The sequence below is a fragment of the Stylophora pistillata genome, chromosome 2 (genome assembly GCF_964205215.1).
Source record: "Stylophora pistillata chromosome 2, jaStyPist1.2, whole genome shotgun sequence".
Taxonomy (NCBI): domain Eukaryota; kingdom Metazoa; phylum Cnidaria; class Anthozoa; order Scleractinia; family Pocilloporidae; genus Stylophora; species Stylophora pistillata.
This window is the reverse complement of record NC_142520.1, coordinates 29,197,460-29,209,664: the sequence shown is the minus strand read 5'-3', so window position 1 is coordinate 29,209,664 and position 12,205 is coordinate 29,197,460. Positions and strand designations below refer to the sequence as shown.

At 38.0% G+C, this 12,205-nt stretch overlaps 1 protein-coding gene across 1 annotated transcript; it reads left to right on the top strand.

Annotated features, from left to right (window-relative positions):
- Positions 1-1,653: 1,653 nt before the first annotated feature.
- On the top strand, positions 1,654-6,776 carry LOC111341365 (protein Wnt-8a). Its single transcript, XM_022948331.2, has 6 exons — positions 1,654-1,814; positions 3,495-3,626; positions 3,892-3,928; positions 4,209-4,368; positions 4,722-4,966; positions 5,589-6,776. The coding sequence occupies exons 2-6, from the start codon at positions 3,547-3,549 to the stop codon at positions 5,967-5,969; spliced, it is 903 nt and encodes a 300-aa protein (XP_022804066.1). The 5' UTR covers positions 1,654-1,814; positions 3,495-3,546; the 3' UTR covers positions 5,970-6,776.
- Positions 6,777-12,205: the final 5,429 nt, after the last annotated feature.

Below are 12,205 nucleotides of genomic sequence, written 5' to 3'. Positions count from 1 at the left end.
TGCAGCATTTCCTTCGATTTCATTCGAACGTTGAAATCTAAAATTTGATCAATTTGGCTCGGGTTAATAAAAGTTAATTTAATCTGACGAGACAACAATTCGCCGCCCTTCATTCTTTGCACCAGTACTGCAAGTACAATTTGCGAGAGCTGAGGGTAGAACTAAGGAATATTCCTTTGAGCTGGTACCTACTGATAAGAATTGGCAAAGTTTAACTTTAAAAAAGTCCGTCTGCATTACCCTTAAATTTCACGGGAATCCAAGGGAGTCTGCAGGAAGAAATTCCCGTGGACTCTGCCCCGTAAACATTAAGGACAAATTGGTTTGGAACAATTAGATTATTTCGAATTATGCGTTAAAAATAAAACAAATTCTGACAATTCGTACATTTCTTGACGTAATTCAGTTAGGCGTTGACAAACAATTTGATAGTGCCGGATCTGTGTGTTTTCACTGGAAATGATAGTTGCACGAAGCCGTCAAGAGCAGAAGTTTCCTTATTGATGCTTGAGGTTGCTTAAATACAAGGGAGATGTAAAATCGTAAAAATGAAATCAAGTGAATAGCTAAAACTACCTCAACCAAGTTGAAATCGTGCTAAGCAGCATGCATGATTACTGCCAATAAATTGATCTATTTTTGATACAGACTATTAAGTACAAAGGTAGGCGATGAAAAGGTCTTGCCCTGAAATTAGTGCCCGCCATACAAACAATTGAGCGTCAAAAAACCACGTTATCTTCAAGTCCGTCATGTCTCCAAGATATACAACAGTTCTCCTTTTCGCCGTTTGTAATCTTATTTCTGCGTCGTCGATTACATAAGTGAAGAAAGAATCCGTGATACAGTGTATTTTGGTACAATGGATATAAGAAGTTCATATATTTTTTGAACTGCGGTATTTTGTGATACAGTGTATTTTGTTCTTTAATGGTGTAAAACGTATTCTGACAGGAACTATTTGCATTTCAGCTGCGTTGTTACTCAGTTTTCCGGTTTTCGTCATCATTGTACACCGTTTCAGCAGTGTCAAATCAAACTAGTGATTTATCTGTTTTTTTGGTCCTTATTTTTAAATTAATCTCTTTTGAATAACTTTGATCTTCCTTCTCAGTTCCCACTGTTTCTAGCTGTTTATAGACTTCATATATTGCCTCCAACTTGACGAGCGCACGTTTTTGCTTGGAAATCCGCATTTGCCATAATAACCTCAGCAGGAATTCCTTTCTATGCCACTATCCACACGGAATATACAACACAAAAACGTGACCTGTACACTATCGAAAATAAGGCCGTAGAAAATTATTTTCATATATTTCCTTTGGTGTCATACTGTTTGGTCTGTGTTTATGAAATCTTTCGTGTGCATTTTTCATCGTCCACACGTAAAATAGAATCAAGTTTTTAAATGTAAAAGTTCCGACGTGTTTTTTACATCCTTTGTTTGTTATTTACAGTGTTTTTTTTTTTTGCGTCAGTGCGAAAGCTTTACGTACGTTAAACGAATCAAAATTGAAAAAAGAAGCTTATGATTTAGAAACTTAGTGCCTTAAAGTCATTGATGTTCACGATAAAGAACAAAGTATCCTGTGATATCCTCTTCAATCATGAATAATGCTAACCACAATAGAGAAATCACAAATAATTCCCAAATGATCTCTTGCTGTCATTTTGACGAACTGCTATATAAGTGAGTATTCTATTGACGCTACAAACTGTGTGTTCGCTAGACGTCCGAAGAAGCAGAGCTCTCGGGAACTGTGTCTGCAGCCGGACTGCAAGGCCAATCATAACACTGACATTTCATATTCAAGGTATTTTGTTTTACTGTTTGACTTATTGCAGCCCAGTGATTTTTGCCGATCCTCAATTCTTTGGCGCGGAAAGAAATCTCAAATGATTCAAACTGCTTTCTAAATTCCTTATGGAAAATCCTACTTATGGTAAATTTTCTGTCTTTGTAGTTGATATCCCGATTCAGTGAAAACGGACAAATCCAAAATATGCTGTGAAAAATAAGTTATACAGTTCGGTGCCACCCCAGGGACTGTGGCCTGTGTGGTTTGGAAAGAGTGAAGGTTTTAAAAATTACAGTTTTAAAGCGGTAGCACTGAAAGGAACCACAAGGACGTATAAACGCATTTGTCTAGTCTCCACAGAAAATGATTAAGATTTGACCGTTCTGGTGTCCTATCGAAAGCATAGCTAAAGATTTTTAAACCCATTCTTTCAAAATAATATTCGCGATATCTGTATCTCAAGATAGATGTTTAGGTGCTTGTCGCTATGATCAAACCGAACATGCTGGAGCTCTGTAGACTTCACGATGGCATGTAAAAGTACCTCAGTCTTACTTCAGCTCTTGTGATTATTGTGAAATCAACGCTAGCAATGAAGAGCTCTCGAGACTTCATGAACTTCCGACCTTTTCCACTTCGTGAGCAGAGAAAAGCCCGACAAGCTTTGGAAAAGCACAATAATGCAATGTTAGCAGAAATATAATAGATCCGAACCACTGTTGTTGACACTATTATCAGTCAAGTATATGTTTAGATTCCTTCGAAACGAGTGCGTGACATGTTTGTGACTAAATTTACACTCACCTTAACCTCAACCAATATGTCTGTTTTAATTTGTCTAGTTCTCCTCATAAACTGAGGGCAGAATTAAAATCAAGACAATTTAGGCTTTCATAATCCACTGCGTGAGAGTCAGTTAATATATATTATCGCTTATCTTTTTATACTTCTGATCAATCCAATTTTTTCTGAAGTGTTTATGACAAACATAACCACTTTCACAAAGGTTTCATTGATTGACGGAAAATATCTGGTAATAGCTCTCTCCATTTGACACGGATCATTGGGATAACTATTAATATACGCAAGATCTTTGATCGCTCTTCTGCCAAATGGAACCGTGAACTGAGAACAATTAATTTAATGTGCTTAGAACAAATGTTGAACTGATTTCAATCCTAATTGTTATCGTCTTTTGACAGGTGACATGGAAAGAAAACTAAAGGCCAAAACTTTAACAAACATTAAATTAATTTAGCTTGACTTTTTAATTACGTTTTAGAGATGAAAAACGTTCCTGCTGTTCACCATAACGAACAATAAACATAGCTAAAGCAACCTACCATATAACTGCAGCACTAACACGATCGAGAAAAACCTGATCTCGACTATTTGCTCGTATACAGATTATCATTATCTTTTTGCACTGAACTGGTTCGTTAGCTGCGTGTGATGTGTGACGTGTGATGACTTTGTCTTGAAGTATGTAATAGGTCTTAAGGAAATAGGTGGAACTAGCGGTCGGACTCCTTGAATCAATCCGTACCCGAAGATTCTTCAGTTACATGTTTGCTTCCAAATCAACAATAAAAATTTAAGACATAGAGCGTAGTCTTATGGGACATAGTTCACTAGATTTGAGAGAATTCCCGCCCCTTTCGTTGGATTGCTTACATAATTTTTTTTTTTTTTCAGCTAGAACCATTTTACGACGATTCGTCCTCGAGTGAACTTACTGATATCAGAGATGAGTTTTTCCACGCTGTTTTTTGCAATCGTACTCGCCTTGGCTTCCTTACACATGGTCACAAGCACAAGAAGCTCAGGGTAGGTAACACAAATTACACATGGTCACAAGCACAAGCCCAGGGTATGTCACACAAATTAAGCTCCTGATATAAACATTCAAGGGAATCGCCAATTATCGATTCATACATACCAAATTGTGATGCCAGCTTTCTACCTGTTACTTCGAGAGCGAGGATTTTTTTTTCAAGTGACAAAGCTAAATCAACTCTTTATAAAAAATATCAGTTTATCTGTTTACGATTTTCTCGTCAAAATAACATTCTCCCCCTTTTTTTTTCTGCAGGGCTGGCCCAGGATCAACCACCGCTAATTCCATAGAGGTTTGTTGCTTTCAGTTCATTGTTTCTAATCTTGTATTGTAAATTGGCCACCGTAAAGAGTTTCAAAACTGACATTTAACCCTTGGACTGAGCGCATGGAGGAATTGTGGGTTGTGTGTGTTTATATGCAGAATATGGAGCTACATTATTGGTGCGAATATGGTGACAAGAGAAACATGAATAAATTATTTGAATGAAAAGTGTCCGTTGATATTGTGGGGATTAAGAGTGCCTATTTGAAAGATACCTACTTAGCTGTTATCCTTTTCCTATAACACAGGAACAAACAAATCGTGAAAAAAACATCGTGAAAGCCGGAGTCAGCAGAGGTCTGGAGGAATGCCAACGGCTTTTTAAGGACCAGGTCTGGGACTGCAGTTTTTATAACAAAAGCGTGAATGGAGAATTACCCGACTTCGTGCAAAGAACTCTCCCTTACGGTAGGTTTTCTTAAAATCATTTCAAGCATCATAGGCAAAGTAACTTGACTCTATTTTAGATTCGGCATCAGAGATATCCAAGGTTCTTCTTCACTGAGCCGTCATATTTCGGGATCCGTCTCTTTCCTCTTTTACGACCAAAATAATAATAACAATAATGGGAATGATAATGATGATGATGATAATGGTATAAGGTTATGGTGATGAATGGCTAACACTGACTGCATACTAAAATTATCACTTTTCAAATTGACTTCAAGATTAAATATTTTTATGCAGTTATTATTCCCTTTGTTCAAATGTCTTTCGCTATTGAAATTATATTTTAAACATTCAATTCCTTTCTATTGTAGCCAATAAGGAGACGGCGCTTTTACATGCAATTACCGCCGCTGGCATCTTTCAAGAAATCATTTCCCAGTGCGATGCTAACAAAATCATCGATTGCAGTTGTGACAAAAAAGGACGGCGATCGCCTGGATGCAAAGACAAACTGTCGTTTGCCGAGAGGACCACCCTGAGACTCCTAACAGTTCGACGCCCATGGAACGACGAACGAAGAAAAATCGACACTGACAATCAGCAAGTGGGAATAAAGGTGAATAATGTTTTCGAATTGTATTTTATTCGCATATTGTATTTAATGTTGTTTGCTCACTTATCTATCTATTGCGCTGACACTTTTTACACCCTTCAACCGTGGGACAAAAGGAAAATAGAAATGTTACATGCTACCCACTTTTCGAAGAATCGAAACGCGATGATTCTTCAAACTAAGCATTACATCAAGTCCCCTTCGTTTTTATTTTCGGAACATTTTACTAAATGACAACATAGCCAATCAACTGAATTTTTCTGTGCTAAGAGTGATGATTAGGAGGTTCACTTTGGATGCTGAGGTCTTTTCGTAGAATACTGTTTCAGCTTGGCGATGTGCTACAAATATGAGTGGCGTGAACGATTGTTTTTAATGGCGTGCACAATCCCACATTCCCCAGGAGCACTCTCATCAATTCTTTCTCGGTTTCTATAGAAAAACCGCCTTTACATATTCACTTGCAATGAAACCCGCGTAACACTCCTAGAAATTGGCGAAGTTTTTCAAACGTGACAACATTGATTGCTCATAAACTCCTTATATTACTAGCCTGACACTTAGCTATGGTTTGTTTCTGAACTACCGCTGATTATTCTGACCAGTATTTTTCATTACCAAACAGGTTTTCAAGAAGAGTTATAATCGCAATTGTCCTAGAGCTCGTAAGAATTGTAATACTTTTCAAGACGTTGCTAATGAACTCAAAAACAAATATGACTCTGCCATCAACAAGACGAACAAGCCGCTCTCTGCTGGGGTTTTCCAAAGAAATACTATGCAAGTACTGACTTACCGGGATCCGTCACCTGATTACTGCGTGCGTAATGTGACCGCTGGCTCACCGGGCTTGAAAGAAAGAGTTTGCGGAAATAGTGGTAGAAAAACACGCCAATGCAGATCACTTTGTAGACGATGTGGCCTGAAACTCAAGAGAGTCAACTGCACAAATTGTTCAGTAAAGAATACAGTAACAGTCTGCAAGCAGAAGAACCCCAAGCATTAGAGTCAAGCCTGGCGTAGATGTTGAAATTGAGAAACTATTCTTTTGTCATTATAATGAATAACTTAGCCTTATTGTCAAGGCAATTCTATTTACAAAAACCCGTCGCATTTTAGTCTTTTAAGTCAGGCGCCTTTTAATTTCAGGCTCCTGAATCAACCGCTTGTAGGTTTTAGTGATACAGTAACTTTTGTAATTTATGCTAATATTGCCACGTCTATATTATCATATACTGAACTTGAGAGTACTTAGAAACACGTTCATCGACCGCCTTCCAAGAGGAAAGTACCTATATTTATAATACAAGTTTGTTGATATATGCCATTTGCTTATACTTGGTATGGCCTTAGAGTACCATAAATAGTTCACACTTTGTAATAAGCTGTGCTGCTTGGAATTGGTATTTTTTAGTAGAAATATTTTAGCCCGTCCCTTTAAGATATTTGAAGAATTCCCAACCTCTCATAATTTTACACTACAATGTGCAGTTTTAAACAGGCACAGCAAAAGATCTGCTAAAGAAAATATTTTTGCGAAGTTATATATGTGTATTCATTTGTTGCTAAATCTAGACACGATGATTGAAAAGTGAATTTTGTTAAGTTCTTGTTACTGAAAGTCTTTCTCCAAGCACCTGAAGGTAGTTCAACTGAAAACTCATTTTGATGAAAACTAGATGTAAACTAATAATAAATGACCAGGCGCATCTAAGGAATATGTGTTGGCTTTGTTTAAAAACTATTTCCTCTGGAAACAATTTATCCTATTTACAAACTAACAAATAAATTGATAATAATGGTGTTTGTAAAATCTTGTGTCTTTAGAGAAATTTACCGTAGTGAGTTATTGATCCATGGGCCTCTTCATATGAGCGCGATAGCTGACACGGTTAGCGGCGCAAGTTTGATCATCCTTTCATTTCATTGGGAAATCTCCGCTCGGCTAACGAGATGATCAAAGATAATCTTTAACTCCATCCCGGTAACTGGCAAAATGTCCTTAATCCAGGTAGTTTAGAATGTGTTGTTCCAGAAAATATCCATAACCCTCCCCCACGGAAGGGATCGGATTTTCCAAGGGGGGAGGGGGTCAGTTTGCCTAATTTTCCAGGGGGAGAGGGAGTGACCATAGGGAAATATTTCCAGAGGGTTCTCGTGGCGCGTAAGAGAGTAACAAAGAAAAAACACAAAAATTTACCATGACAATTTATTTGCATAGATATCAAATACGAGCGATTAATGACCTGCTTGAAACTTATATAAAAACATCAATTTTATGTTCAGTCAACTTCTTTTATCCTTCAAAGCACGAGTGACTTATGACCTACTTGAATATCATTTAAAAACATCAATTTTAAGTTCAGTTAACCTCTTGTATCCTTCAAAGCACGAGCGATTAATGACCTACTAGAAACTCATTTAAAAGCATCAAATTTTATGTTCAGTTAACCTCTCATATGTCAAAACTTTGAACACGAAGGATTATACTTGTCATAAATCAAGAGCAATCAAGACCTTACGCGCAGTTGCGCTTCCAATACTGACAGGTGAATAGTACCTTCAAGTGTTAGCAGTAGCGGAGTGGATATCCGACCTTTAACAAGATAATGAATAAGGATCTCTTCAGGCAAAATCCTTCGTCGGAGGGCTAACGCTCGAAACGTCAGCTTTTGTAATCATTACGGTGGCCAATTTATCATTTCAACTTTGTTGATATATCCAAATTATTTCGTTACTCCCACCGACGCAGCCCCAAACAGTTTCTTTCGAAACTATCAGCCTTTATTCATTTCTATTTTAACTTAGTTACTTAGTTTCTTATTATTTATTTATAAAACTTTTTGTTAGTTTTTAATCTAAGGCTCCTATTGATAACAGATATACCTTAGTATTCTGAAGGGATTACCCTAGTTAAATAAAGGTTTACTACTACTACTATGTGGCATAGTGAACAACAGGCTACCGAGCTCAGGCTTCGCACGTGCATTGAACTTGCGCTTAACCGAGACTTTAACGAACAGCATCCAGTCGTTAATCAAGCACAAAATCCTTACCATTCAAGAAAACATGGGAAGGGTACTAGAAACAGCGATGAGCAATTTTGCTGCTAACTCAAATATGCAAATTTGTTAGAACGAAATTCGATACTCGCACTGTCTGATCGCGCGACGAGGTCCTGATCTCTTTGCTTTCCTCTTGAGGCAGTGAGAGAAAGTACAGTTATATTTCCCACGCGATCTTGTATTTCATTTGCCCGTGGCCAAGAACTTTGACAACAATTTCTTCGTGACTTGAGTGAATAAGGAATTCGCTGTAGAATTCAACAGAAAAGCGGAAAATACACGAAACTCAAAATTTGTTCGTCACTCGAGCGCATCAGGAATTCTCATGAGGAATTTGCTTTACCTGTTATATAATTCAACAAAAAACACTTGAAACTCACAAAATTTGGCATCCTAGTGAAAAAACTACTTATCTGTTCCCTTCAATTTAACAAATGATAAACACCACAGCGTACACTATTGAGTTATGGATGCACTTGGGAGGTTTGCTAAGCACTCAAGAAGCTAGAGTCGCTCGAGGCGATAGCCGAGAGCGACTCTTACGCAAATTTGTTAGAACGAAAATTTGTTAGAACGATATTTGAGCGACTCAAGAAGCTAGAGTCGCTCGAGGCGATAGCCTCGAGCGACTCTTACGTTTCTTTCATGCTTTGCAACCTCCCGCGTGCATCCATAACTCAATAGTGTACGCTGTGGTGTTAGCCATTTGCCATTTTTTTATAACATAACATAACATTGATACATTGTAGCTAAAGAGTTCCCTTTTATTTAACAAATCTTACGTGACCAGAAAAAACAAGCGCGCGCGGAAAAATAGTCTTTGCATTTGCTCCCGTCAGCAGCGTACACCCATGAGCAAATATGGGGGGACGCTAAATTGACCAATCAGAGCATGCGCTTTACTTTGGTTATGTTATAATTAACAATTATTCCACGAGCGCGCGTTAGATATGAAATGATAGATAGCCAACGAGGCGTGTAGCGCCGAGTTGGCTATAATCATCTCATATCCAACAAGCGCGAGTGGAATAATTGTTTCATTAAAAACGTCCCAAAGATATTAGACAAATCTTACCAAATCTTAAATTTTTTAGCTCCCTTTTAATCTTAACCCGACGCGCACGCTTACCATATTTGTAGATTATGGTATATTGGCTCATATATTATAATAGCTAAGCCAACAAAAAGTCTTTAATTGGATTATCCAATGATCGAGTTTTTAATAATTAACAATTATTCCACGAGCGCGCGTTGGATTATGAGATGATAGATAGCCAACGAAGCGTGTAGCGCCGAGTTGGCTATAATCATCTCATATCCAACAAGCGCGAGTGGAATAATTGTTTTATTAAAAAAACGCCCCCGCGATATTAGACAAATCTTCTCGACTTAAATTTGTAAGAAGAAACCGGATATTACAATGTACAGATATTAGATTATGGTAGATTGGCTCATATACCATAATGGCTAAGCCAATAAAAAGTCTTGAATTGCATTATCCAGTGATCCAGTTTTTAATAATAAGAGATAGCAATATTTCCAGGGGGTGTTCTAAATTTTTGGAAATTCCGGAGGGGAGGGGGGGTTATTTTGGGACCAATTTCGGAAAATCCAGAGGGGAGGGGGGTCATACGGCAAATCCCTTCCATGAGGGGTATGGATATTTTCTGGAACCACACAATGCTGAACGAGAAGTTGTACCTACACGAGTCTCCTTTCCGTATACGAATTCAACTGATTAATAGAGGTAAGCACGAAACAGTTACAAACTGATTAACTTGATATAATTTAGAAGTTAACTGCAAGTCTTCAGCACTATTTTCTCTCTCGATTCAGCTTTTAATGACACTTAACCAGAAATTATTTAAAAAATCTGAATGCTCTTGACCGTTATGAGACCTCCGATCCGCCTCAGCCTGCAAATTTCATGGCATTGTGAAAAGACTTAGAATTAGACTAAAATCAGGGGACTTCTGTTTTTAATGGTGGAACCTCATAATCATTGCCGTTGCAGAAATGCTAGAAGTGTCTTAAAGGGAAAAGAGGACAGCAGTGATTTTACACTTAAGCTTTTCAATAGGAATCCCAAGTAATAAGACTCCTCAAACACGGCTCATGCCATAAGCTTCAAAACTGATCCAGTCACCCTTAACTGAGGGGCTCAAAGAAAATCAATTACATAGGGGGATTATTGAATTGTAGAAGAAAAAGAAAGACTGTCAATATACGGGTTGTTAACGACAACAAAAACCTTAAAGTGGCTCCTTTACCCAATTTTAATCTTATCCCCATTTAGCGACTCTATAGCGTACCCTCCTAAACTGATTTGTGTCAATTATGGAGGGAATCTTTTTAAACGCAGCTAGAAGCTGGAACTGAACCGTGAACCAGTTCAGATACCTGGGGTCCACTATAAGCACCAACCTCTCCCAAGACAAATAGGTCGAAAAGAGGATTGGAAAGGCAGCAACTATGCTCGCCTCATCAAGCGAGTGTGGGAGATTTTCATACTTCCCGTCAAGACCAAGAAGGCAGTGTACAACGCTTGCGTCATTAGCACACCGCTAGACGGGAGTGAAACATGGACGCTGTATGCCAATCAGAAGAAAGGATAAAAGAAAATCGTTGATCCTAACATGGTAAGCCTCCTGATAAGTGTACAATTTCTCAATTACTTTGCAGGACACATTTTTTAAATTGAGCCAACTTTGCATTCCACTAAATCAGTTAACCGGGGAGGAAAAATGAAGAGGACGTTTACCTTATGTCACTCGATGCATTCCAACGAAATTAACCTTGGTATACTTCTACTTTAGGTCCTGTCCAGTTTGGAAAGGTTCTCGGCCCTGGGAACTTATCGATGCATTCCAACGTAATTAACCTTGGTATACTTCTGCTTTACGTCCTATTAAGTTTGGAAAGGTTCTGCCTTGGGAACTTACCGATGCATTCCAACGTAATTAACCTCGGTATACTTCTGCTTTAGGTTCTGTCAAGTTTGGAAAGGTTCTGCCTTGGGAACTTGATGCGGACATTCTATTCTCACTCTTTCTCACCTTATAAATTTTTCTGCTCAGCTGTGATTGAATGAAATTCAAAAGCTGTGATTAGCGCGTTTCGTCGGAAGATTTCTTCAACAATCTGTTGTTTCACGGCTTTCCTCCTGTTGTATTCAAGTGGACATTTTATTTTCAAAAAAAGGTACGAAATGGATAACGCCTTTCAATTTATAAACTTTTTAAATATTTACTGATCCCGCAGAAATGAAATTATATAATTTCAAAATCTAGGGCTTTCAATTATGACTTACGAACTATAACATTACAAAATGTTCAAATCATATCTTCTTGACCAGCCTCTTGGATTCTAAAATCAAAGCAATTTTCACAAATTATAAACTTTCTTTTGATAAATTGATGGCATATACTGTAAAAATTAATTACGGAGAGAGTTCATACGGAATAATTTGATTTATCAACTGGGTTGATAATGCAAATTGGCCAAAATAGAGATTTTCTAAAACTGGATTTTCCGATCCTCATTCCTTCGTCAGAGCGAGAAATCATATATTTCGTAAAGACAACTTGACGAAGAGGCGTGCCATTGTAACTGATGGCTCTAATCTTTATCAAAACTACCCAAACTGAAGCAAACGCTTGCGTTGTTGGTTGCGCCCCAAATCCATGCCAAGTTAAGAGTCTTTCGAAACTGGGTTTTCGTGTAAACGTCTAATCCACATTCTCGCAACAATCCCACTGCTAAATTTCCGAGGTTTCAGGTTCGGCATTGACTGTAAGCAAGACAACCTTCACTGAGTTTGCAGAATGCTTCTTTTTTACTTATAACATATGATGTTACCTCAGTTGTAGTATGACAAAGCGGAAAAATGAGAAAACACACGTAATGATGATTAATCAAACGCGGTTGTTAAATCCAGACGCATGGGAATGCGAAGACTCCTCAAATCCAGAAATCCGGCGTTAGACGGGCTCATATCATCAACTTCAAAACCGATCCAGTCACGTTATCTGAGGGGCTGGAAAAAAAATCAATTGCCTAGAGATACCCTCTTATCCTACAGTGATTGTTGCGTTGCAGAAGCGGAACGGAATACGTCAAGACACGGATTTTAAACGACAAATTTGAATTTTCTAGTCGGCTGAACAGACCTTGACAT

What these genes read in the sequence shown, in the direction of transcription:
- LOC111341365 (XM_022948331.2), top strand. Translation starts at nt 3,547, where the DNA reads ATGAGTTTTTCCACGCTGTTTTTTGCAATCGTACTCGCCTTGGCTTCC. An exon ending in CCACCGCTAATTCCATAGAG is followed by an intron (nt 3,929 to 4,208) that starts GTTTGTTGCTTT and finishes CCTATAACACAG; the next exon opens with GAACAAACAAATCGTGAAAA. An exon ending in GCAAAGAACTCTCCCTTACG is followed by an intron (nt 4,369 to 4,721) that starts GTAGGTTTTCTT and finishes TTTCTATTGTAG; the next exon opens with CCAATAAGGAGACGGCGCTT.